The following is a 26,855-nucleotide window of genomic DNA, read 5'->3' on the forward strand; positions in this document are numbered from 1 at the left end:
AGTTGGTCGTGAGCTCCTAGAAACAAAACCATGAGGGCAGAGAGGGGGGCCCAAAGCGGACAATATCGTTCTACGGCGGAGTTGATTCTGGGATGTGACAATTTGGTATCAGAGCCACTCTACCGTGTGGTGCGAGTGTGCCGACGAGGACGTCGGGCCCTTAAGGGGGATGGATTGTAAGATCCAACATCAACCAACGGAGAAGGGGTGATGTGCCTAATATGTGCACACCCGCATCCATCTAGCACGAGACCTTTTGGGAGCTCACTGGCTTCGGAGTCGTAGGAACTCCGAAGTTAAGCGAGTTGAGGGCTAGAGCAATCCCAGGATGGGTGACCCACTGGGAAGTTGCTCGTGAGTTCCCAGAAACAAAACCATGAGGGCAGAGAGGTGGCTCAAAGCGGACAATATCGTGCTACGGCGGAGCCGATCCCGGGGTGTGACAATTAACTGAAAGGACCCGCCCCGAATTTTTCAAAACCCGAGGCGACCCTTTGGAATTCTTGACATCACCCCGATGCCAGGCCCGTTTACTAAAGGTCGAGACTTCCTGCCGAAATTTCGGCAGAGTCTCCCTTATAAATTGAACGTTTCCCAAAATTACAACCTGCATAAAAACGCATTTAATATTCACAACTGGCAGCATGCACAATAAAATTTCATGCAAATTCACATAAATGGCCTTTGGTCTTCCAATAATTCTCAACCAACTACCAAACAATTCAAATACCAATTATGACCAACATTTAGTCTGCGGCTGCACCTAATAACCTTAGGCTGCCTACGTACCCTCCTTGAGGGATCAAGCCACACGTAGTTCTTCCCTAAAACCCAATTCCACACTTAGGCGATACCTTATTTCATTTCTCTGTATTTCATATAATCTCCCGATACGCCGGTACAACCAACGCCACGTATGGGGCCTGTCAATACGCTGGATAACCTACGCCACGTGCGACCATGTCATACTATCATAATATCTCCCCATACGCCGGTACAACCAATGCCACGTATGGGGCATGTCTCAACGCCGGATAACCTACGCCACGCGAGACCTGCACATCATATCACATATCTCCCCATACGCCGGTACAACCAACGCCATGTATGGGGCCTGTCCCAACGCCGGATAACCTACGCCACGTGGGACCTCAACATCATATCACAAATCTCCCCATACGCCGGTACAACCAACGCCACGTATGGGGTCTGTCGACATGCCAGATAACCTACGTCACATGCGACCTCAACACAATATCACATAATCTCCCCATACACCGGTACAACCAACGCCATGTATGGGGCCTGTCTCAACGCCGAATAACCTACGCCACGTGAGACCTGAACATCATATCACAAATCTCCCCATACGCCGGTACAACCAACGCCACGTATGGGGCCTGTCCCAACGCCGGATGACCTACGCCACGCGGGACCTCACTTTCACTTGGTGGTACTTGTAGTGGAACCAAAATCCGAGGAGGTACCTAAGGTAGTGCGTATAGCACTCCAAACTGACATTCTAGACTCTTTTGTACCCTTGTACAAACATATTATAATTATAATTATAAATATTAATTCTAATATTGTGTAACCCTCCACAATAGTCTGGTACCCGATAATCTCCCTTAGAAAGGAGAGATTACTCCGGGAGACTCACGGTCAACCAAGGGTCAAACTACTCTAACACTGGTCAAACGGACTTGCGGAACCCACGACCTCCAATTTCCTATCCGAAAGTCCCTATGGGTTCTACCAGGTACAGGACACTTGTCCTGCAAGTTTGGTTCAGATCGGACGGTCGGATCGCTCACGATCGCACGACCTGACGGTTAATATAACATATAAACTTTAAATTATTATTCAGAACATCCGGGGCTCCGATTCATAATCCATGAATTCCTACACGATCCTAGAATTACCTAGATTAACATATAATAAATTTGGGACCATCCAACGGTCCCAACCTATCGAACCCGGATAACGCACAATATGCGATCGTCCGTTCGATAGTCAAACGATGTCCGAATTGAGATCCGCGAAATCCTACGCACTTGTGACAACCTAAGGATCTCATCGAGACATAGTGCCACTTTTTCTACAGTGCCTATGCGCCGCCGCACGCGCCGGCAGCGCGTGGGTGCCCAAAGCGAGAACGCTTCACCAGAAAATCTTAAAACCACGGCTCCAAACTCCTACCCTAGGTATAACACCCTATTTGGAGCCACTTTTGTTCTTGGACCTACCCCAAAAAGTGGCCGAAAATGGCCGATCACGGCGGCCGAAGTTCGGCCAATTTTCAATTCGAAAATCGAGTTGGCTACGCTAAGAATCGATCTAATCCTACCCAACCATCAGCTAGAACAGCTCGAGAGGTTCAAGATCCATACCTGGGTCGACGGAAATGGTGGCCGGAGGAGGGAGATCGACGACGTTGAAGTTTCGATGACCTCCCGGCGGTTTTCTGCATTTTTCGACCAGCACAGGCCGCGTCGCCGGCGGGGAACGGTCGGGGAAGGAAGGGGACGTCGTCCTGGTCATTTTGGTACCGGCCCCGCCCACAGCCGTGGTCGGTGGCCGGAGATACGAGGAGAGAGAGAGAGCCGACGGGAGAGAGAGAGAACTCGCGGGAGAGAGAGAGAGAGAGAGAGAGAGAGAGAGAGAGAGAGAGAGAGAGAAATCTGAGTTTTCATAAAAAATCTCATTTCAAAATATTTACGATTGTGCCACTGAGCTTCTTTTGACCATATCTCTCTCGTTACAACTCCGATTCGAGCCCACTACGTGTCTATGAACTCGTCTCAGTACGACCTATCCAAAAATACTAGTCACTGCCCCAAACTCTCTCCAGTTAAAAATATGACTAAAATGCCCTTAAATAATTAAATAATTAAATAAGGGGTAAATTTGGGGTCGGGGTGTTACAAGTACCCAGTATTCTCTGAAGTCGAGTCCCTTGCTTGTGTTGTTATAACTGTTATTCCATTATCCAATACATGTAACTCAGTGTTCTGCACCCATTAATTAATTAACCATCAAAACCATGACATAGTATATATAGACAACCAACAAGCTCAATTATAGCGATGAGTTAGTAGTACATAACGTTTCTCATACATGTATGTGAAATTCACTATTATATGACGAGACTCGCGTATAGCGTTCTGATTTGTTATATATACAGTTCCTTTTTATTGAAGGATTCCTCAAATAATTATTTGAGGGATGCCCTTCAGGGTACCCTACAATTTTTTTTTTCAATGATCCAAACCATCTATTTTTTAGGTCTTCATTCATAGATCATCATCACAAAAAATTAGAAATATTGGAAACTGTTTCGACATCCAATTGTGGCCTACAAAATCAATGAACACGGTGGTGCTTCAAGAAATTACCAAAATTTCAATAACTCAATTGAGTGGTCCAATGATATTGGATTCAATTGATTTTCTGTAGAGATGATCTTTGAATGTGTATCTACAAAATAGATGGTTTGAATTAGTAAAATACAATCCAGAGTGAGCACTACAAGGGGTGTCCCTCAAATAAGCTTATTTGAGGATTTCTCAATGGAAGCTCTCTGTGTACACTACTACAAAAAAAATACTTTGCGTGACAAAATAAGTTTGTTACGCAAAGTACAATTTCATCACGCAAAACCTGTGTGACGAAATTTTGGTTTGCCACCAAAACTTGTGTGACGAAATTGTGGTCTCGCAAAGCTCGTGAAGATAAGGTTTACGCGACGAAAAATAATATTCATTGTGCGGAGCTACTTTGAGCGACGTACCTTAACGTCATGCAAATCTACTTTGCCCGACGAATCCTAACATCGCACAAATATTTGCGCGACGAAATATTTCAAATATTTTAATTTTTGTGTTTTAAAATTTTTTAATTAAAATAAACTAATTTAATAGTTTGCTCGACGAAATCTTTTTGTTGCGCGAGGTTTTTGACTTTTTGTTTTATTATTTCTCTTATATTAATTTATTCAAATTTTTACTTTTTCAATTTAATTGTATGATTTTATTTTTTTAATTACTTTAATTTAAATTGACATATTCTAAATAAAATTACATATGAAAAATAGTGATCAAATTATCCAATATATATAATATTCAAAATGTACACATAAATTAACAAAGTATAATAATAAAATCCTAATACAAGCCTATTATGGTGGTAGTGGCGGAGGATATGTTTCGCTAGCATCCTAATCCTCAACTTTAGCAGTCAAAGTCTTGACAATTCCCTACAGAAAAACAAATATGGTTGCGCGACCAAAAAATTTCCGCGTCCCATTTTGGTGCTTGCCCAAATTTTTAGAGTTTTGCACAACGAATTGTTGGTCGCGCAAAGTTTTGCGCGACCAAAAAATTCCCGCATCTTTGTGCGACCGAAAAATTCCCGCATCACATTTTTTGTGCCCACCCAAATTTTTAGAGTTTTGAGCAACGAATATTTATAAATTGGTTCATAGTGCAATATCTATAAAAATAATTGTTATGAATAATAAAAAATAAAATTATTTTATTTTATGATTTAATAATAAGGTTAGTTGCTACGAAGCAATTGGATTCAACAATCACTGTGGCACTGTTCACAATTCCATACTTTTGGGCTGTGTCAGCAAAGGTCAAAGTTGGCATATTTTTTAGAGAACCATAAAATATAACAAATGGTTTATTCCGCGGAATTGTGATTTCTTCATTGTACTCTCCCCCTCCAATGACACTTTTGGTGTTGTCGGCAAGAATCCTATTAACGCCATCAGTGATGGTCTTGGAATTAGATAAACTCTTGAACCTCTTCCAATCGTGAACCACAGCCGTCAGATCAGCCACCTTAGCACCTATAGTCCGGCAGTAATTGGCATGGATGGCTGTGACAGCTTTGAACCCTGCTAACTTCACAGAAGCCACTGAAGTAAAGGGTGTCCAACATCTTCATCCTCTTTCAATATGGTGGAGTAGTTTTCCAGGCGTACCATTTGTCGAATAAGGAGACTGTTCTGCTGTTGGATCTCACCATGTAGAAGTTTGTACTGATGGGGTTTTCTTCAGTACCATTTGTCGCCATTGAAGCTGAAAAATGTATTGCTTTCTTAATTTTCTCTACGTGTAATTATACTGTGTTTATACAAATATATAAGAGTAACGTTTAGTTGCCATACTGAGTATCGTGCATACAGATTCAACAAAATCATTTTACGAACTCACAGTCTGGCAATAGAAAATTTTACTTGATTTATGGCATCTTTTATGAGAAATGTAGATATGGTTATGTAATATATTATTTATCACATTTTGCTTGGGTTGAAGTTAAATTCGTTTTACAATAGTTTGATATGTTATGTTGTTGGACAATTGATCAATTGATGGAGACCGACAACCTCATATATAATATGTTGAATAGGGGAGTTCTCCTCCGCATGATGTTGATAAAATCCTGAGACATACAGTTTCTCAGCCCAAAAATCTCAGACATGTATATTTGATCCATAACAAATCAATAAATTACAATTTATTCTAGCACTAAAACATTGGCAACAAACAAGCTTTTCCATCCCAAAATTTTCAAAATTGAACTTTAATTACTAAATTGTGGAACCTATTAAGAAAATTATATCCAATATCTACACTTTGGGATTTGGAGGAGGAAGCAGCCATTTGGAACCCTGAATATAGCCAAGGCTTAGGAAAGGTTTGATTTGTTCGTCCGTCAATTGTTTGGTGTATTTTACTCTCCCAGCCGCACTTGAACCTGGACCCGAACACTTGTATTCTCCATAGAACACAGTGCTACAATATTGCCACATACACAAAAAAAATATACATATATATATATTGATAAGTATTAATTAACTCTCAAAACCAATCAATTATATGAAACTGTTTAATTAGTGTATATAATTTTGCTTACTTGTCACGTTCGGGGTGGTTATCGTCGCTCCAGCCAGCGGGGTTGATGACCTCAGACATGCTGGTGTAGGCAAAGACCACCATGGGACTGATCCTCCAAGCCCTGCCCAAATATGTGCCATTTCCAGTCCCAGTTATCTTGCAGTGGACAAATGAGTATCCAGTATCATCTGAAGATGAGTCCCTTGCTTGTGCTGTTATCACTGTTAATCCATTATCCCCCACCACATGTAACTCATTGTTCTGCACCCATTAATTAATTAACCATCAAAACCATGACATAATATAGACCATCAACAAGCTCAATTATACAAATGAGTTAATCGTACATATAACGTTTCTCTTACAACATGTACGTGAAATTCACTATTATATGACGAGACTCGCATATAGAGTTCCTTAATAAATTTTCCTTTCATTGAGGAATTATAAGGAGAGTTTGGGTGACATTACCAAATAGAGAGACTTTCCACTTCCCCAGATGAAATCCACAGTGCCTTCAATAAAGCAGTCCTTCAAAAAATGATTGCCCTTGTCATCACAAAAGGTGTCCTGGAAACCAATAAGTTTGCAATTGTACAAGGCTGACTTATTCCCCGACACCCTCAATGCCACTGCCTGCGCTCCCACTGCTTTCCCATCTGGCCTTGGTGAAGAGTTCTTCACAACCACAAATCAACGCAAATTTTTATCCCCACACAAAAATAATAAAAGAATGTCGACAAATATTTATTCTGTGATGATAATATCATGTGACATGTTGATTTGATAAATTTAAATACCTTAATAATAACATTAGCTGCCATAAAGTAGTCAGATTCAACAATCACTGTGGCACTGTTCACAGTTCCATACTTTTGGGCTGTGCCAGCAAAGGTCAAAGTTGGCATATTGGTTGGAGAGCCAAAAAATGTAACAAATGGTTTATTCCGTGGAATTGTGATTTTCTCTTCGTACTTTCCCTCTCCAATGTACACAATGACACGTTTGGTGTTGTCGGCCGGAATGCTATTAATGGCGTCAGTAATAGTCTTGAATTGGCCACTTCCATCTTTCATGACCTTGATGACGGTTTGACCAGCCTCAGCCGTTGCAAGGGCAGGGTCAAGCGTGCCCTGCCGCTCTGTGTACGGCTTCACATTGTTATTGAACCACGTGTTGACTTGGGGTTGGTTGGCTGGTATCGGTGTATCATCATCCGCCATGGCTATAGTGGCAGTGAGGAGAATTAATGTCATGGTTAGAGTTGCATCAACGCCCATGCATGTTGTTTTTCCGACCATTTTTTTCATTAATTTTTTTTGGATTTTTGGTTTTGAGGTTTTGTATGTTTTTGGGTGCTATTGATTAGAATGGTAGAAGGATTTGATTTTATAGTCCACTATGCAAGAGCTATTGAGGCACATATTTAGAGGGATTCATCCAAAATTGGTGAAACTTGGAGAGCTTCTCGCACATTTTGATTTCCGATTAGTGGCTAATGTTCATTGGGATTTCAGATCCACACTTTGAATTAGCTAATTTGGGAAGGAAGAGGACATAATTAAGAGAGTTTTACTTAATCATCTCATGTAAAATCTCAATTATAGCCTTGACAATTAAGGATATAGCATCATATACTCACAAATTAGCAAGGGTGGAGCCATAGTTAGACTAGGTGGGCTCCACCCCAGTACAACTAACTAGAAAAACGGAATTTAGTGTTAATTTTAGGAAGTTCATCTTATTTAATGGAATTCATCTCATTCAGAAAAAATGTAGTTCACTCAAATTAGAAAGAGTGCAGTTGTCACTGAGACAATTAATCCTCTTGATAGGGTGACAATACATTTATAAAAAATATATATATGTCTTTAATTATTTTCATGATCATTTAGAAGTGAAGCAATTAAAACCCTAGCCCCAAGTCACTTTGCATTTCCACGCAGTGTTTTCAAAGGCATGCCTTCGCGCGTGTCGGCGCGAGGTGAGAGGAAAACACCCAAGTTGGTCGACTGTTTCCAGAGTTGCACGTTTAGCGCTGGGAAGGCGTGAGAAGGCGTTGCAAGGCGGGGCCTGGGGGAGCGAGGCGTTGCAAGGCATACCTGATCTGGAAACTTCTGAACCGGAAGAAATTTGAGAGTCTGCAAATTTTCTGTGAGGAAGACGACTTGCTTTTTTTTTTTAGGTTTGTAATGAAACGACGTTGTTTTGATTGCAGTGTTTTAAAAATTATCTTATAGTGAAACGACGTCGTTTCACTTGGAGTGTGTTGAAAAAATAAAAAAACATAAGTTTCAGTTTTTTTTTCCTTACCTTTATTGTAATAAACTTAAGGCAAGAATTAATATTTTTCTTTTTTTTCCTAACTCCAACCGGCTGTAGCTTTTGTACTTTCCTTTTTTTTTTTTTCCTTTATTTCTCTTCTCTAAATGAATATATTAACAAATGGACTATATATATATATTGTATAGTACGTGTACAACCCTAATTTCTACCCTTACTAGATAACTTCATCAATTTCAAGAATTCTCTTCATCTTTCGACTGCAAGTAAGTCCTTTTTTTTTTTTTTTTGACATACATGCATCATACTTGTATAATTTGACTGTAATAAACTGTAATTTGAAGTTTCGTATAATTTTTTTTCAATTTTTTTTAAAAAATATACTAGTTATCTTATTCGTTTATGTGATATGGTAGAAATTTGACGTATATGCATCATACTTGTACCTTAGAAATATTAATGGTATTGTTTTATAGATATGAATCGAAAAGATCTTGCGTGGAAGTATGCAAAAGAAATAGAGGGGGAAAAATACTTGAGATGCGCATTTTGTGATCAAAGATGCAGTGGAGGAATTTCTAGACTTAAGCATCATTTAGGTCAAACTCATCATGGTATGCAACCATGTAAGAAAGTTCCTGAGCATGTGAAAAAAGAGTGTGCCACAACTTTGAAAAATCTTCAGCTTGAAAAAAGAAAGAAAAATGAAATGCTTAGAGAGACTGGGGATGGTCTAGGAGGAGGGGCTCTGAGTGTGGAAATTTCATTGGATGAATAATATGGAATCCCTGGTACTAGGAGTGCTGCAGTTGATAAGCCACAACTTCATCAACCAAATCAAAGGACCAATGGATAGATTTGTCACTTTAGAAGCTTGACAAAGTACATTAAATTCAGCATACAAACAAGAAGAAAGAAAGGAAGTTTGTCGAAAGATTGGTCGTTTTTTCTTCTCTATAGCACTTCCATTTAATATTGTAAATGATCCATTTTGGCTACCTATGGTGGAAGGGATTGCCGCATATAGTGTAGGATTTAAGCCTCCATCAATGCATGAGATGAGGACTTGGATGAGTTCTTTCACGAAAAACAAAGAGATAATTCGCCCTGCAATCACACGGTTTGCCACTTCTTATCTTACTCTTCAAAGCATCTATAAGCAAAAGCAACCTCTTCAGGCAACGTTTTCTTCTAGAAAATGGCACAATGGACCATTTCTCCAACATAATGAAGGTATTAGGGCTCACTCAACTATACTATATGATGTTAATTTTTGGTCCCATGTTGCTTTTTGCATCAAAAGTGTTATTCCATTAGTATTGGTTTTGAGAGAAGTTGATTCAGAGGAGAGACCTGCTATGGGATTTATTTATGAGTTAATGGATGTTGCAAAAGAGAAGATTGCTTTTAATTGTGGAAAAGTTGAAAGAAAGTATAAACCAGTTTGGAGAAGAATGGGGCCACAACTTCATCAACCTTTACATGCTGCTGGTTATTATTTGAACCCTCAATTGCGTTATGAAGAAACTTTTTCTAATGTTGATGAAGTGAGGAAGGGATTGGAAGATTGCATGACTACGATGTTGTCTTTTGAGGATCATATGGCTGCTGATATCCAGTTGGACTTGTATGATGAGGCAAAATGAGAGTTTGGAAGTCGTCTTGCTGTGAATTCAAGGAAACTACGAACTCCAGGTTATAATCTTTACTTTTTCATTTTCATTCGAGTATAATGAACACTTGAAATAAATGTTAAACTTAATTAGATGGATTTGTTTTTTTTTTTAGCAAATTGGTGGAAGCGTTTTGGAAGGGACATACCTGAGTTGACGAAGTTTGCTATTCGGGTCCTTAGCCTTACTTGTAGTGCATCTGGGTGTGAGAGGAATTGGAGCACATTTGAGCAGGTAAAGTTCTTCTGTTAATTTATTGTTCAAATTTTGATGCTTCTAAATCTAATTTTGTATGTTTATATTCATTTTAGATTCATACAAAGAAAAGAAATAGACTTGAACATCAAAAGCTCAATGCTCTAGTATATGTGAAGTATAATACGGCACTAAGAAAGAGAAGTATTAGAAGGAGGTCAAAGATTGATCTAATATTGGTGAATGAAATTGAGTAAGATGATGAATGGATAGCTGAGGTTGAAGAACAATTCTACCAACTGATCTTACTTGGCTTAATTCTCAAGAATTATATGATGTTGATGTCATCAGAAATATGCCCACTGAACCTTATGAAACTGATCTACATACTCGAGTGCCTATTTTTGTGGAGTCTATTGGCGATCCTAGGACTCAAGAGCGAGGGAATATTCATGTTAGGACTCAAGAGCCTATTGTCCATTCTAGAACTCAAGATCCTATTATTGATGATGATCTTATTCTTGACAATGATGTTCTTCTTTCCTCGTTAGCTTCAAAAAAGAAAAAAGATGGTGAAACCTCAAGTATGGAAAGTAAATCATGGAGTGAAAGTTACAATTAGTGTTTAATTCATTACCACTAAATTTTATAATTTTAATTCATTGTTCATATGTACAGGTAAGAGGAAAGTCAAAAGCAAGTCCATAAGAGTGATGCTTATGGATGAAGATGATGAGATAGATAAAGATCCTTCAACATTTGATAGTGGGAAAAATCCTTTTCATATTGATACAGTTGATCAATATGATAGTGATGCTAGTTTGAATGATATTAGTGTTGAGGAGTAGGATGAGTGAATTATGTTTTTGTTTTGATGTTGAATAAATATTTTATGTTTTGGGATTGATTATTATGTTTTGAATGACAATTAGTACTTATATTTGATTATATTTAAAAGATTGTTATGATTGAATAAGAATTAGTTGTACAATTTAATCGTATTGTATTATTCATAAATTTTTCTTATTAAAATAACTTAATGTTCAAAAGGCTTACGCCTCAAGTAGCACTACTAAAAACGCCTCGCCTTTAAAAACATTGATATTATGTTCTTAGCAATTGGTCGAGTAATCATGACCAACGACCTCATATGTAATACGTTGAATCACATTTTATATCTGTAAGCTAGAAAACTTACTGTGAATATGAAACTATAGCCTCGCTCAAGCATTTCTTTGAGAAAGGGAGTTCTCCTTCACATCATGTTGATAAAATCTTGAGACAATACAGTTTCTCAGCCTCAAAATCGGCAGGATCATCTACTTCGAGCTTGTGGCAGTGAAGGTGAAGAAACTTACAATGTTCGAAAGAAGTTTGATCGACCGCCAAAAGAAGTTGAGAAATCAAGCCTCAAAGTTGAAAGGTCCCAATCGAGCACTCTTCTTTTTCTTTTTCTTTTTTGGTTTGTGTGAAAATACTTGCCTTATTATGATTCTTGATTTCTTTTGTTTACTAACACATAATGAATAAACAATTCTGGGAGCTTTAGAACATGATATAAATGTTACAGGAAAGCTAAAGTGCATGAAATGCATGAAATAAATGAAACACACGTCTTAACACTGTTGCGGAAATTATCATTTCCTTGTTGTTTTGGATTAAAAAACACTATATATATAAGCTTAATGTGATGTCACATGTTGGGTGTGCATGCATTCTAATTGGTTCTTCTTTCCCAGTCATTGTCAATGTGTTTGTCCTCAATTGGCACGAATCAACATCAATCGATTTTTCTAAGAGCAACTTTAAGGGAGTGGGTAAAGGAGCAGCCACATAAGCATTTTCCTATTCTCTCCGGACAGGCAATGCTGCACCCCAGGTACAATTTTGCCCATTTATTTGTGTGTACTTCCTTGAAAATGCGCTTATATATATCACAAGTTTTTCAGCTCCAAATCCTCAAACTCAAACCCAATTGAAGAACAACTATAACCAGCCATGGAGTTTTTTAACCTCTCATGCTCATCTGATCTTTTGATACCTCTTGTGGCAGCTGCCTTTTCACTCTTTCTTTACTCTCTCTTAATGAAATCAAGAGGGGAAAGAAAATCACCACCAAAAGCTGGGGGTGCGAGGCCTATAATCGGTCACCTCCACTTACTAGGAGGGTCAAAACCACCCCATTTAGTTTTGGGTAAAATGGCTGAGAGGTATGGGCCAATCTTCACCGTAAATATAGGAGTGCATAAAGCTCTGATTGTAAGCAGCTCAGAAATAGCAAAAGAGTGTTTTACTACCAACGACAAAGTGTTTGCTAGTCGTCCGAAATTCATGGCGGCCGAAATCATGGCCTACAACTATGCCTTCCTCCCCTTCAGCCCTTACAGCCACTACTCTCGCCAAGTTCGCAAGATAGTTCTGCTTGAGGTTCTCTCCAACAGCCGCCTTGAGATGCTCAAACACGTTCGAGAATCCGAAGTCAAGGCGTCCATGAAAGGAATATACGAGCGATGCGTGACCAACGGGAAGAGCAGTACCGGTTCGAACAAGGCGTTGGTGGAGATGAGGGAATGGTTTTTGGACATAAATGAAAACATTGTGTTTAGGATGATTGTAGGGAAACGATTTGGGGAAGCTACAAGCTCAAATTCCAAAGGCAGTAACTATTATTTAAAGAAGGAGACGTACATGGATTTTCTGAGATTGTCTGGGACTTTTGTGCTGTCCGATGCGATTCCCTGGTTGAGGTGGTTGGACTTGGGTGGCCATGAGAGGGCCATGAAGAAGGTAGCCAAGGAGCTTGATCTTGTGTTTAATGGATGGCTAGAAGAGCACAAGCAGAAGAGGAAGATTTCAGGCCAAGTGAAGGGTGATGATGATCAGCTTGATTTCATGGATGTGATGCTTTCCATTCTTGATGTTGATGGTGCTAATGAGATTACTACAGATTATGATGCTGATACTGTCAACAAAGCAACTTCCATGGTGTGCGCTTCTTTTCTTTTCTTTTCTTTTATAATATTAAAAGATAATGTGACAGTGTTTCGTCTTTCAATTTTTGCCCCACTATGAACCTTTTCACTTGATTATAACAAAAAACGACATAACTAACATATCATTTGGTGAACAAAAAATTATGCATGTTATGCGTGTTGCAATGTGTTCTTTTCTTGCAGGCTCTTATAGTAGCCGGCGTAGAGGCGCCTGCGGTGCAGATGACATGGGCTCTGGCTTTACTTCTCAACAACCGCGAAGCTCTCAAGAAGGCTCAGGAAGAGCTAGACCAAATCATTGGTAAAGGCAGACAAGTGAAGGAATCAGACATCAAGAACTTGGTCTATCTCCAAGCCATTATTAAAGAATCAACGCGTTTATACCCTGCTGGACCATTATCCCTGCCTCACGAGTCGACTGAAGATTGCATGGTCGGTGACTATCATGTCCCGGCAGGCACGCGCCTCTTTGTTAACCTTTCAAAGCTTCATCGAGACCCGAGGGTTTGGTCCGAACCGAATGAGTTTCGACCAGAGCGATTTCTCACAACCCACAAGAGCTTTGACGTTAAGGGTCATGATTTCGAGTTAATTCCATTTGGAAGTGGTAGAAGAATGTGTCCTGGAATGTCACTTGCCCTTAAGGTTATAGCATTAACACTTGCTTCTTTGCTTCACGGTTTTGAAATTGCAACTCCAACGGATGAGCCGGTCGACATGGTTGAGACGGTGGGACTGACCAACAATAAAGCTACCCCACTTGAAGTCCTTTTCACTCCACGCCTTCCTGCTCAACTATATGAGTGATAAACTCTATATAAGGCAAATTGACATGTTTCTTGATAATTGGTTATTGTTGTCTTTGAATTTTAAATAAATGCCTTCTACTTTGTCAGAATTCCTTTACATCTACATACAAACTTGAGGGGTTGTTTTTATCAGCACCATACCTAACCAGTAAATATTTAATTTGTACCTAAGAAACACATGACCATGCTCTTTAAATTAATTCAAAGACACCCATTATTGGAGAATTTTTTAATTTTTTATATATAAGCGATAATCTATTTTAATATAATCTAAACTACAAAGAGAGGAATTTGAACTCGGGTGCAGAGTGGGTGCATATACGCTCTAGCCAATTTGGTTAAGCCCATGTCTACTTATTGAAGAAACCCTAATCTCTTTCGTTTTATATATCTATTTTACAATCAACTTCAAGCATGTTTTTGAGAAACAGAAGTACAATCCTAGTTCCTGCATCATTATTACAATCTCTCATTAAGCTCACGGAATGATAGTAAACCTATTGAAGGAGATAATGATTCAAATCTTTTTGGAAGAACCTCCTCAAGTCTCTCTTTTGGAACTTAGTGATGGGGGCCCTTCTAAACGAATATAATCATACATGATTCCTTGAAAAGGACTTGTGCTTCTTGGTTGCGTCAAATAGATAATATTATCTCCCTCAATAATTCGAGAGCTAGGTATATCGACATTGAAAAGCCAATATAGCCCATGAATTCCATGCCTTGCTATTGAATTGTCCTTACCTATCATCCCACTTGAGAAAAGAGGAGGATATGCTTTTGGATCGTTTACCCGAACCTGTATAAATAAATAAAAACATATTTATTTCAACAATTATGTAAAATAATATAGCTAAAAGTATTCATATATGGGTGCATTAATTAATCATGAAGATTAGTAGTGGGTTTGGTGAGTAGTTTCATATTTATATACCTGCAATTCAGAGAGAGTTGCTGATGCAATTGCTAGTCTCAGCTTATAGGGACCACTCTGGTCTACAGTGTCAAGATTGAATTTGATTTGCCAAGTAGTTCCTTGATATTTATTATCATCTTTCTTCCTAAATATTAATTAATAAAAGAAAAGAAAATGTAAGTAACAACATGCTGTAAAGGGAGACAAGTCTGGAACTGGATCAAGAAGAAACATTAATGGGGAAGAATGGCACCTGTTAACCTGAGCGAAGAACCAGTCTTTGCTATAGTCACTGACACCAACTGTGTAAACCAAGTCTTTTTCAGGATATAAGTCTGAGTATCTTTCCCACAATCCATACTGCCTAAACCTGCCAATTTAAGAAGAAAAAAATAATCAAAATCTTATAAATTATACCTTATATTTATAACTGTTTGTTGTAAGAAGTACTTCGTGCTGATAGTATCCCACATCGAAGGATTGAAGCCCAGCTTAAGAGTTAAAAGGATTTTTTGTGTCCATTATCAATTAGTTTTGGGTTGGATACTAACATTTTTAATATATATGGTATCAGAGCATGCTATCTATATGTTAAGCGCCCAACGACCCATTTTTTCTCACTCACTCACTAAGAATTGCCCATATGTTATAGGTGCAAAAGACCTCACACATGAGGTGGTGGATGCTCGCACTTTGGTCTCTGTAATAATTAAGTAAATCACAGTCTAGCACATGTGCATACAATCAAATTTGTTTTTTTTTTCTTTTAACTTAAGATCTGTTATGAACTCGGTACATAATTAGATAAAATACAGCAAATGAGCATGCTAACCTGTCTGGATGGTCGACAAAGAGTTTGTTAATGTACTTTGGATTAGGGTCAGGAACATAAAACTCTGCAGCAGATCGATCAGGAATGCCTATTTCCCATAAAGTAGGGCCATTTCTAGGAGGCTCATACACAAGATCACCCATCTCAACCTCACAACCTGCATTTGTTTCCAATTAGTTTTGTATGTAAGATATAAATGTATTCATTCCACATTTCTTTGTGCATTGCTCATTTTTTTTTCAATATTTTGGTGGATACGCAAACTGAAAATCAAAACGAAAACTACAGAAATTATCATTTAAGGAAGTTGGACCTGAGGTTATAGTGAGAACGACTTCGTATTGATAATCTCCGATAAAACCAGGGACCGTTGCATTAAGATTATAATCGCCAGTGCGTATGCCGTCGATGAGAAAGTAGCCATTCTCGTCTGCTGTCGTCCAGAATTGATAGTTCTAATAAGAAGTGAATAGAACATATAGGCCGAGTTATGACATTTCTCTCAGTTCTAATTGAAAATCTACTACACGTCAAACTGTTTGGCAAGAAGAAAATATTTCTATATAAACACGTAGGTAGAAAAACTTAACACCAAGCACAATGCAACCGCAAATAATTTAGTCCACCCACTTAAAAACGTTTCAGTCACCTTGCATTCTCTTTGCCACGATCCAACGTCTCCTTGCGGGGCTAACCCAACATATGCACCCTGGGCAAATATGTAGTCATCGCTGATATATCTAGATATTGACATCAAAAATTGATATACTTATAATTAGTTTGAAAATATAAAAGAAATAAAAGAAGTTTATTCCCTCTAGAATTTTAGAAATTTGTTTTACTAAAGTTCATATTGAACTTCTGTAATATTGAAAATAATAAATCTGTATAGTTTGCCATATAAAAAAAAATTGAAAGCTTGCTCCGCCATTGTATACGCTTACCTGTCTCGAATAAGTAGTCTACCACTAACACTACCCCGTTGGTGTGACTTGGGAAAATCCTCAGATGCTGGGAAACTGTAGGGCCAGCATTGGACTTCCATCATCATCTGCAACAGAAGTAAAGTTAGATGCATACAAATACGGTCACCATCTATGATAAAGTACCTACATAATTTGCAAGAAATTAAATTAAAGAAAATGTGGTTATTAATTAGCAATCTGTTAAAAACCTGTGATTTAGCATCCTCCCATAACGAAAGCGGATCATCTCCTTCATATGCAGAATTAGCATACATAAAAACTGGCCCAAAAACTTTCTTCCATTGCTCACCCGCTGCAAATTTTGGCACCAAATCCTCTCCAGAATAATGAGCGCTTAGAAACATCTGCTTGTATCATTCATGTTTGAACAATAGGTTAAAACTTCTGTATACTAAATTGATAGAATTAGAACATTTAATCCAAAAAATAAAGTAGTAATGGATCAAGATTTTACTTTTTCAATGTGGGATAATATTAGACTTTGGTTTGTTTGGCACTATTTCTGGAAAAGGTAAAAACGTTTTCTGAGAATTAAAAGCTTTTTCAAAAGTGTTTAGCATAAAAAAAAAATTTTGAAAGTGCTTCCGGATGGAGAAACACTATTAAGCTTCTTTGACAGAAATCACTTTCAAGTACATTTTTTGGAAACACTTTGACTTGTAATAAATTTTTTGATTTTCTTCTAGTAGAAACACTTGTAAAAATAGTGCTTATATGTAGAAGAAACCAGTCTCAAAAGGGATTAGAAGTCAACTTACAGCAAGGGTGGTGGGGCCAACATGGGAGGTAAGGTTCTGTTTAAAGGGTCCACCAGATCGGAACTCATTGCTTGGTGTAATTTGCCAGAACCCTACTGGTGGCTCAGTGCATATCCACCCATGTACTTTATTATCCTTGTTGTCGCATGAGTATTGGTACTTGTCATCCACCTGATTAAATAGCATCCAGGGAAATTAGTGAGATAAGATTGTTCTTATTATATGCAGAGATTCATATATGATTTCTTGATGAGAGATGAAATATTAATTACTTCTCCTTTGAACTCTGGCTCCACAGGATTGACAAGAAGAACTGCCTCTGGGAAGGCTAGGGCTTGGCCTCTCGACGGTAAACGGTCATCAGGCAATGGCATGTTTCTTTGCCTATTGTCTGCCATGGCCATGTAGTGAAACCTACTTGTCCAAAAATCCACATACATCATGGGTTCCACCACATAAAAGACGGGGATCTAAAGCATTGTACCTGACTAAATTGTTCATGTTTTCTTAAAGTATGCACAAAGTTTAATGAAAATTTTGTATGAGGATGTTCTTGATGCGTGACAGTATTGAGTGACATAACAATTCACTTTAAAATATATATATATTATTTGTATTTACTTTAGTTATATGTGATCTTTTAACTAAGTTGTTCTACCACTCAACATTGTCACGTGACAGGAATATCTCACACAATTTTTTTTCTTTTCAAAATCCACAAATACAGTTTCTCGGCTTGTTTGACATCCCAAGACTCATGTATGTGTTTTTTTTTTTTTTTTGAAAGCCAAAAGATTTATAAGGTAGACGTTGGATTTATGAAGTGAAACTTACTATATTTTCAACCATATTTTCCAAATCACCCCAAGTAAAGTTTTAAGAAAGGGCTATCATGAAAGATTTTTGTTTTTGGTTTTAAATTCTTCTGAATTTGAAGGGATTTGCGTACTTGTCTTTTCTGAGTTTGAACGCAATTCTGGTTTCTCCAAGCTCGAAACCAGGCCATTCCCTCAAGTGCTCGTAAATGGCGTAGGAGTAGAAGCCTGAGGAACCTCGAAGCATAATGAACCTATAATTTACTACTTGTGATTAATAATTAATCAACATATTATTTTCAAGTAATATTCAATTAGAGATATAAAGATACATTGGCATTAATTTGAGCAAAGACCTTTTATCAATATTTAAGGGTACGAGCTTGCCCTGTTGGGAGGGATCCCAGGCTCTTGTGAAAGAGAGCTCAACTTGTTCTTCACTTTCCATTATAACCCTAAAACTTGTTCCTTTGATCCTGCATCAAAATTATTAGTTTGAAAACAAGAAACAATTATATTTTACTATGTTCCTTTGGCAGTCGGGTATAGCTCAATTGGTTGAGTTCATCCACCTCCACTCATGTGGGCAGTGGTTCGAAACCCCCAAACACCCAATGAATATTTGTGTAAACTTCCCTCCCCTAATCGCTTGTACTAAAAAAAACACTATAAAAAAAATTTTAAAATAGGGCAGCAATATTGGGACTTACACATCAAATATTCCTGTTGTTCCAGTACTGGCTGAACTCCAAACAAGGTCCCAGTACCTACATGTTCCATTAATTCAAAATTAGAAATGAATCATTACAAAAATAAATAAATAAATAAAAGATGCTTTTAAAAAAAAAAAATTCCTAAGTTGTAACTGATTTTGTCATGCTATACCCTCTGTTAATTTCCTCATTACGAATCTCCAGCAAGTTATCGATGCCATTGAATCGAATTCCAGTGACTATTCCGTCTGGGTTTGATAATGTCACTTGGACAATCCCATTATCCATCATCACCTGCATTTATAATAATATAAATTCTCATTAATTAATTAAACCACCCAACTAGTAAAAAATAAATAAATCATACATGCAGATTTTATCAAATTAATAAATATTATACATACATACATATATATATGTATGTATGTATGTATGTGTGTATGTATGCATGTATATATGTATGTATGAACATTAATTGAATTATTACATGGCGATCTTGAATGAGTAATTTCACCCCAATAGGTGGCATGATGAGGTTGCTAATTTCAGAACTCCAATTGAATTTCTGAAAGAAAAAACAAAAGAAACAATAATAATGTAGGGGGAAAAAAAAAAAGAGAAGCAAGATTATCTAAGAGAGCTTGATGACTATTTTTGAGAGAAGCTTTGCATTCAATCATACCTCTCTGCAAGCTGCAAAGGCAAAATGTAAAGGCTTATTAGAATTGTATTCAGCATTATATACAAAGTGTTTGTTGGAGTAGAAAGAAAGCAATCCTTTTTTCTTTTTCCATTTTTCTCTTCTGTAATGTCGTTACTTAGTCGGCACATTGTTTTGTTTGTTAAGCGTGCAAGAGTCGTTATGCTTCGCAGGCCAGCCGCAAATATTATATATTTGAGTACTTTTCTTTTATACAAGCAAATATTAAGGAATGGGTTTTTTTATACACATTGTTAAGCTGCTATGAAAATTCGAACTTAAGACTAGTCTGCAAGTTAAAGGTATTTGAGTACACTTGAAACACTATTTGAGTACTTTTTGGTGTTAAAAAATTTATATGGTTAGGATTTTGGGATCAAATCCAACATCTTTGAGCTTTTGCATCTCATAAAATCTGGAGGTCTAAAATAAAGATGATGTGGAGGTTGTTTTATCATCAAGTGTCTAACAAAGTGGTGTAATTGTTAACAGACCACTACATTAGAAAATTTCTGTATCCGCCACTGATACATTCATGGTTAAATTATTTGATATATTATAATATCAAATTGTTAATTTAGATTATTTGCATCATCACTTGCTTGCTATTGAACTTTTACAATCTGGCAACATTAAACTTCTGAACGCATTGCATATCTTGCTGATGTATGGCAAATCATGACCTATGAGTTTTGCCATCCATGATCAAGCGGGGACCACTACAATTTATTTCTAGTTGTTAAACCAAATCCAGCCAATCAAGTTGACAAATGGTGACCAAAATTAGAATTACTTGGCTGGATTGTCAATCCACAACAGATCAACCAATAGAGCCTTCTTAGGCTAAAATGCAAGTCAAGCCGCCTGTCCAGGTCCATGTCCACTTTGATTCTAACAACCAATTAAACTTACTTCGGGTTTTAAAGAACTTGTAAATTGATGTCTAAGTTATGGCAGTAGGCAATACATACAGATTATTGTATACGCCAGACAAAGTGGGCACTTCACATGTTTTCAACTCTTTCGTCTCTCTGCATTTCTCTCCTGTGTGTTTCTCAGAAGAAAAACAGGAAGTAAAGACCAACAAATAATTTGGTTGTGAAACTAGTCTCCAAGTATTGGGATCTAGGGTCCATGAGCATTGAGAGAGAGAGAGAGAGAGAGAGAGAGAGAGAGATTTGATTGCATAACATAGCATTTTATTTTCTTTTTCTACTATAAATACATATTAGATAGCATTTTATTTTCTTTTTCAAATATAAATACATATTAGATATAATAGGATTCAATTGTGTATATGTATATGTACATATACATTATTATATACAAACATATGTATTCCATACTAAGATGAACTCGAACCACAAGATGGGGGACCTTCAAATCGAATATAATCATACATGAGTCCTTGGAAAGGACTGGTGCACCTTGGTTGTTTGAAGAAGAAAGTATTAGTCCCATCAACGAGCTGAGCGCCTGGTACATTCACGTTATACAGCCAGTAAATCCCATGAATTCCGTGTCTTGCAACCGAGTTATCCCTCCCTATCAATCCACTTGTAAACAGAGGTCGCCTCGAATTTGGATCGTTAATCCGAACCTTAAAAATGAAATGGATAAAGAAATTAGTATGATTTATAATCTACTAATGAACAGATCATTATCTTACCTGCAATTCAGCAAGAGTTGCAGATGCAATCGCCACTCGTAGTTTATAGGTGCTGTTCCGATCCACATTTCTTAGTTCAAACCTAATTTGCCATGTTGTTCCTTCATGTCCGTTCTCTTTTTGCCTACAGTACACAAGAACTTTAAGCAGCAGGTAATCAACAACACAGTACCATTGTCATTACATTACAATTTTCACAACAGCCATTATTCAAAAGAAGTGCACCTGGGAACCTGAGCAAAGAACCAATCTTTAGCATAATCACTAACACCAACAATGTACACCAAGTCCTCATGAGGATATGACTCAGCATATCTGTTCCACAGCCCATACTGTCTGAACCTGCAGAAGGATAAGATCAAGGTTTCACATCAAAAAATTAATACCAAACTCTTAATCATTAACATGGGTCCTTATTTTGCCTGGTGAATCATTTAGAAGTAGCAAAGCGACATTTAAGATGATACGAAACAAGTTTCTACATTTGCATGTTCAGAGAAGAGAATGCTAGTTTTGATCACACTATAATCAACTTTCTGAAATTGTAATAAGATAGCTAACCTGTCAGGATGATTAACAAACAATCTGTTAATATGATTTGGATCAGGATCAGGAACATAAAACTCTGCAGCAGAACGATCCGGAATGCCTATTTCCCACAATGTTGGCCCATCTCTTGGAGGTTCAAACACAAGATCACCCATTTCAATAAAAGAACCTGCATCACAAGTAATGAAACAAAATTTTGCATTAAAATTCCCTTTGTATCCCGCAAAAAATATTTATAAAACAACTGACTTCAGAATTCAGAAAGTCCCAGAAGTTGAGAAAACACTACCTGAGGTTATGTTAATGACAGCATCATACCGATAATCTCCAATAAAACCAGGTACCCATGCAAAAAGATTATATGTGCCAGTACGTATGTTGCTAATTGAAAAATAGCCACGGTCATCTGCCCTCATCCAGAATTGATAGTCCTAAGAAATGTAATAACTATCCATAAGGGTGTGTTTAGACATAATTTATAGAATGCGTACTGTGTTTTGGTATATGATATATTAAGGTTACTTACCATTCTGATTACTTCATATAGTAGTTTTTGGGTATTCCATAGAATAGATCACTTCAAAATTTTGCTGACACAAGATTATATGCACTACTATGGTGTCTTCCATACAAAAAAAAAAGCCCATGTTTAAACATGAGAGACAAAGATCGATTACAACACCTTTATCACAATGAATTGCTAATCTTGTTACGCTCATCAGAAACCATGAGTTCTGTTATTTCCAGTTAAGCCTTGAAAGCCAAGAAACAAAAATCCTGGAAAAGTAAATAAAACTTGACCTCTTGCAGGTTGAATAATCTATGGCTGGACACGAGGTTGACTGAAAAAGTCCAGATTATAATTAACACAAACACAAATGTAGGATAATTTCTCAGTGCTCTCTGACGTTTAATGATGGCAAGCCATAGTTATTGTTCATGTGATGCTAAAATTTCACACCATAGTAAACATAAAATGCTGGTGTTAGAATATCCTATTAGATAACTAACACAATTATCAATTAAAAAAATCAATTTTCTTTGACATAGAATATAACTTATCAGCAAGTGTTGTGCATCCCAAAATGGAAAGTCACCTTGCATTCTCTTTGCCATGATCCTACATCTCCTGGTGGGGCCAGACCAACATACGCACCATTTGCTGGTATGAGTTCTTCACAAATATACCTGGCATCGCAATTACAAAGACTTTAAACATATGTACGCATAGTGGGGAAATTTTTTTAGAGAAAAGAAAGGTACCTGACAACAATAAGTTTTTTCTTTTTCTTTTTAGCAATGAGAAACATCAATTTGATACTTGGAAATTCATGCACTCATATAAATTAATTGCTTATTATCAACTTCTCTTTTCAAATACTTTCAGAAAATAAGTTAATAGATATGAATATAAACTTATAACCCTTATATTTATATCACACACGTCATCCAAATTCATACTGAGACAAAGAACTCGGATAAAATGGCAAACAGATTGCAAGAATTATCACAAAAAAGGAATAAGTAACTACACCCCCGCCTCCCCCAAAAAAAAAAAAAAATGACACAAACAGTACGCACAAGTTTATCTCCATACCAACCTGTCCAAAACAAGTAGTCTACCACTCACATTACCCCGTTGATCCGACTTTTGGAAATCCTCAGAAGCTGGGAAACTATATGGCCAGCTTTGTACTTCTGTCATCATCTGAACATCATTTTGCATCACCATTTTCTGATTAAAAGCTTGCTTTCCAAAATTGTCCATTTTTCCAATGAAAGAAGAAACAGGTTTTTTTTTTTGTGTTTTGTTTACGACCAACCTGTATTTTAGCATCCTCCCATAGCCAAAATGGATCATCTTTAATTGCAGAAGAATTAAGATAGATAAAAACAGGGCCAAAAACCTTCTTCCATGGTTCACCACCTCTAAATTTTGGCACCAGATCTTGTCCCGCATAATGACCACTCAGAAACATCTGATGACACCAATAGAAGGGTCATAATCAGAGCTGACGTGACATATTTACACTAACATCTCTAATAAGCAGGCCACCGATAAATCTTCATAATGACTACTATTCTAAAAATAATCACATACAGCAAGAGTGGTAGGGCCGACATGTGAGGTTAGGTTCTGTTTGTGAGGTCCGCCCGATCGGAATTCATCACTAGGCGTGATCTGCCAGAACCCAACTGGTGGGTTGGTGCATATCCACCCATGAACCTTATTATCTTTGTTCTCACACGAGTATTGATACTTGTCATCCACCTGCAACTCAAGGATTTATGATAAAAGAATCAACATAACACAAACCTGCATATAACAAAAATATGACGAAAGGAAGGCACTCTACTCTCCTCCACAGACGTTAGAATAAAAATTTCATTTTGGTATGTGTAAGGCATTCAAAGTTCACTACTTTAATTTATGAAGGTCATGATATTGGTGGCTTTCACCAAGAAAACCAATGATAAAAATAAAATACGTCGAAGAAAATCTTTGAAAAATTGACTTAGGAATGCCCCACCCCAAGCTCACACAAAAAGAAACTGTGAAATAATAACAGTGGGAAAGTTGTGACAAATTACCTCTCCAGCAAGCTCTTTCATCTTGGGATTTTCAAGTAGGACTGCTTCTGGGTAGGCCAGTGTTTGGCATCTTCCTGGTAACCGGTCATCAGGTAGGGGCATGTACCTTTGCCTGTTGTCTGATACAGCCATGTATTGGAACCTATCCACCCAAATTGTACATCGTTAATTCATATGCATGCTAAAATACTAAAGAGGATGAATACACATAATTATATCAGTAATTTGGAGATAGAGAGAGAGAGAGAGAGAGAGAGACAGACAGACAGACAGACAGACAGACAGACAGACACAGAGACAGAGACAGAGACAGAGACAGAGACAGAGACAGAAATTGAAAGAGATAGAAACAGAAGCTTAGGGAGAAGAAGTGGAACAAGATGGAGAAAAGAAATTAGGATAAACTCAATAACCTTTTCTCTGTCTATACACTACAAGTTTAAAATAGTAGTACAAAAAGGCCTCTTCATATAGGCAGTCTCAATTCAGACCAAAAAAATGTATAGGCAGTCTCAATAAATATACTGCAACAATAATTGATTCCTACAGATCATAATAAAGCAAACATAATTCCTAAATTTGCACCTACCCCAAATTGAATATAAAATTTATTCTTGCATGCAGCATCATGTCAATTAGTTTTCTAATAAACAGTTTCTACCAAACCACTAAGCATAATGGGCAATAGTATCTAATAACATGAAAGCATAAGTATATTTTGTTTACTTGTCTTTTCTCAATTTGAAAGTTATTCTAGTTTCACCAATCTCGAAATCAGGCCAATCCTTCAAGTGCTCATAAATTGCATAGGAGTAGAAGCCCGAGGAAGCACGCAGCATTACAAACCTAGACAAAATAGGGTATCATTGCAAAAATAATAATCATAAGATTAAAGTCAGATTGAACAAGCCTGAATCCTAAAATATAATTGCAATTGGCTTAAACTCATAAAAGCAAAAACTTTATAAGAATTCAGCAGTGACCTTTTGTCTATGTTTAGCGGAACATATTTCCCCTCAAGGGAGGGATCCCACATTCTTGTAAATGAGACCTCGACCTGCTCCCCATTGTCCACAATAACTCTAAAACTTGTACCTTTTATCCTGTATATAATTTACTTTGATCATATAACTTCAAAAGGTACTCTATATTGTTAGAAAGAAAAGAGGGGAAATACATACACATCAAATATTCCCTTACTTCCTGGTGCACTCCAAACAAGGTCCCAGTACCTACATAATCATTTTAAATCTAAATTAAATTCCTAATCTTCAAAGACAACAAGGGCCGAATGTAGTATGTTAAAGAGACAAAGAAGTCTGGCCAAAAAATAAAGAGACAATGAAGAAGTGAGGAAGAAAAATAGAAGGAAGGCATGGAGGACAAGCGGTATAGGGAGAAATAATAATAGGAAGTAGAAACAGCCACCATGTACCCTCTGTTAGTTTCCTTATTGAGAGGTTCAAGCACATTATCAATCCCATTATATCGTATTCCAGTGACAATGCCATCCGGGTTTGATAAGGTAACTTGGAGTATGCCATTATCCATCACCACCTGCACATGGAATGAAGTTGAAGCAAGCACAGAAGCAGAACATTAACATAACTGAAAAACTTTCATTTTTCCTCGGGAACTAAAAAAAGGGAATTACCAAGATTACCCTTTGCTCACTTCAAGCATATCGTATTTAGCAACTTTAGCCTAGAATAAGAAAAATGGATTAAGAAATCCAAAGGCTCAAAATTTACTCACATGGCCACCTTGAATATGCAGCCTCACCCCTGCAGTTGACATGGTGTTACACCCTTGTGGTCTACTGGAACTTGCTCACCACAAAAAAAAAAACCCCAGATTTTGTGTTTCTGAAACACACAGAAGAGTAATCAGATAATCAAGAATTCTGTAACTCTGCTTTCCTCTTCTTATTTTTCCCTCAAAACACCATACAAGCATACAAGGTAGGTGGGTTACGTGGTTATGTTAAATACAAGAAATTTGTCAAAATCAGATCATGAAAAACATGAATCAAATTACAAACTTTTACAATAATTAACCAGACGCATCAGTTTATCAAATGGGATTCTTCCAAATAAACATAGATTATGTCAAGATCAGAACTTCAAGAAATGAAGGCAACTGAAAACAATATTTTCATTTTCTTGCAATGTCTAGTTAAAATCGATGATTACTCACAGGAGAGAGATGGGTTCCTCGTGGTTGTGAGATTACGAAGATGCCCCCGAATATGTCGTCGTCTTCTTCCCTCAATCGTCGCAGAGTACAATAAGAGAGGCGACAGTGAGTGTGATACAGTGACGGTGATAATTTGATTACGAGGGGTGAAGATCTTAGAATGTGTCCTTGTCATTTTTATGGCCAAAATGGTAGTTGATACCAGCCGTTGTCGCGCTTTGGGAGGAGGACACTTGGATTTTACTTTAAGTGTACAGAGCTTACCTACAA

At 37.4% G+C, this 26,855-nt stretch overlaps 4 protein-coding genes across 4 annotated transcripts; 1 reads left to right on the forward strand and 3 right to left on the reverse strand.

Annotated features, from left to right (window-relative positions):
* On the reverse strand, window positions 5,426-7,522 carry LOC18791348 (putative pectinesterase 63). Its single transcript, XM_007222113.2, has 4 exons — window positions 6,707-7,522; window positions 6,378-6,584; window positions 5,926-6,167; window positions 5,426-5,804 (listed from the first exon to the last, which is right to left on the reverse strand). The coding sequence occupies exons 1-4, from the start codon at window positions 7,214-7,216 to the stop codon at window positions 5,639-5,641; spliced, it is 1,125 nt and encodes a 374-aa protein (XP_007222175.2). The 5' UTR covers window positions 7,217-7,522; the 3' UTR covers window positions 5,426-5,638.
* Window positions 11,948-14,030, forward strand: LOC18791057 (cytochrome P450 CYP82D47). Its single transcript, XM_007223979.2, has 2 exons — window positions 11,948-13,042; window positions 13,234-14,030. The coding sequence occupies exons 1-2, from the start codon at window positions 12,056-12,058 to the stop codon at window positions 13,855-13,857; spliced, it is 1,611 nt and encodes a 536-aa protein (XP_007224041.2). The 5' UTR covers window positions 11,948-12,055; the 3' UTR covers window positions 13,858-14,030.
* Window positions 14,217-19,583, reverse strand: LOC18792068 (probable rhamnogalacturonate lyase B). The gene is made up of 16 exons (XM_007224590.2): window positions 19,562-19,583; window positions 19,367-19,444; window positions 19,052-19,173; window positions 18,877-18,933; window positions 18,523-18,642; window positions 18,301-18,420; window positions 17,624-17,765; window positions 17,352-17,522; window positions 16,782-16,937; window positions 16,552-16,658; window positions 16,257-16,347; window positions 15,921-16,062; window positions 15,608-15,764; window positions 15,029-15,145; window positions 14,794-14,920; window positions 14,217-14,658 (listed from the first exon to the last, which is right to left on the reverse strand). The coding sequence occupies exons 2-16, from the start codon at window positions 19,406-19,408 to the stop codon at window positions 14,401-14,403; spliced, it is 1,929 nt and encodes a 642-aa protein (XP_007224652.1). The 5' UTR covers window positions 19,409-19,444; window positions 19,562-19,583; the 3' UTR covers window positions 14,217-14,400.
* LOC18792883 (probable rhamnogalacturonate lyase B) lies at window positions 20,787-26,855 on the reverse strand. The gene is made up of 16 exons (XM_007225624.2): window positions 26,586-26,855; window positions 26,145-26,254; window positions 25,825-25,946; window positions 25,571-25,621; window positions 25,373-25,492; window positions 25,116-25,235; window positions 24,390-24,531; window positions 23,899-24,069; window positions 23,621-23,776; window positions 23,399-23,505; window positions 22,895-22,985; window positions 22,087-22,228; window positions 21,810-21,966; window positions 21,474-21,590; window positions 21,249-21,372; window positions 20,787-21,179 (listed from the first exon to the last, which is right to left on the reverse strand). The coding sequence occupies exons 2-16, from the start codon at window positions 26,184-26,186 to the stop codon at window positions 20,925-20,927; spliced, it is 1,917 nt and encodes a 638-aa protein (XP_007225686.2). The 5' UTR covers window positions 26,187-26,254; window positions 26,586-26,855; the 3' UTR covers window positions 20,787-20,924.

Source organism: Prunus persica, chromosome G1, assembly GCF_000346465.2.
Source record: "Prunus persica cultivar Lovell chromosome G1, Prunus_persica_NCBIv2, whole genome shotgun sequence".
Taxonomy (NCBI): domain Eukaryota; kingdom Viridiplantae; phylum Streptophyta; class Magnoliopsida; order Rosales; family Rosaceae; genus Prunus; species Prunus persica.

What these genes read in the sequence shown, in the direction of transcription:
- LOC18791348 (XM_007222113.2), bottom strand. Translation starts at nt 7,216, where the DNA reads ATGAAAAAAATGGTCGGAAAAACAACATGCATGGGCGTTGATGCAACT. An exon ending in CAGCTAATGTTATTATTAAG is followed by an intron (nt 6,585 to 6,706) that starts GTATTTAAATTT and finishes GTGGTTGTGAAG; the next exon opens with AACTCTTCACCAAGGCCAGA. An exon ending in AACCACCCCGAACGTGACAA is followed by an intron (nt 5,805 to 5,925) that starts GTAAGCAAAATT and finishes GCAATATTGTAG; the next exon opens with CACTGTGTTCTATGGAGAAT.
- LOC18791057 (XM_007223979.2), top strand. Translation starts at nt 12,056, where the DNA reads ATGGAGTTTTTTAACCTCTCATGCTCATCTGATCTTTTGATACCTCTT. An exon ending in TCAACAAAGCAACTTCCATG is followed by an intron (nt 13,043 to 13,233) that starts GTGTGCGCTTCT and finishes CTTTTCTTGCAG; the next exon opens with GCTCTTATAGTAGCCGGCGT.
- LOC18792068 (XM_007224590.2), bottom strand. Translation starts at nt 19,408, where the DNA reads ATGCCACCTATTGGGGTGAAATTACTCATTCAAGATCGCCAT. An exon ending in AGCCAGAGTTCAAAGGAGAA is followed by an intron (nt 17,523 to 17,623) that starts GTAATTAATATT and finishes CTATTTAATCAG; the next exon opens with GTGGATGACAAGTACCAATA. An exon ending in CAACTCTCTCTGAATTGCAG is followed by an intron (nt 14,659 to 14,793) that starts GTATATAAATAT and finishes TTATTTATACAG; the next exon opens with GTTCGGGTAAACGATCCAAA.
- LOC18792883 (XM_007225624.2), bottom strand. Translation starts at nt 26,186, where the DNA reads ATGTCAACTGCAGGGGTGAGGCTGCATATTCAAGGTGGCCAT. An exon ending in AATAAGGAAACTAACAGAGG is followed by an intron (nt 25,622 to 25,824) that starts GTACATGGTGGC and finishes ATGATTATGTAG; the next exon opens with GTACTGGGACCTTGTTTGGA. An exon ending in TTCAAATTGAGAAAAGACAA is followed by an intron (nt 24,532 to 25,115) that starts GTAAACAAAATA and finishes TTGGGTGGATAG; the next exon opens with GTTCCAATACATGGCTGTAT.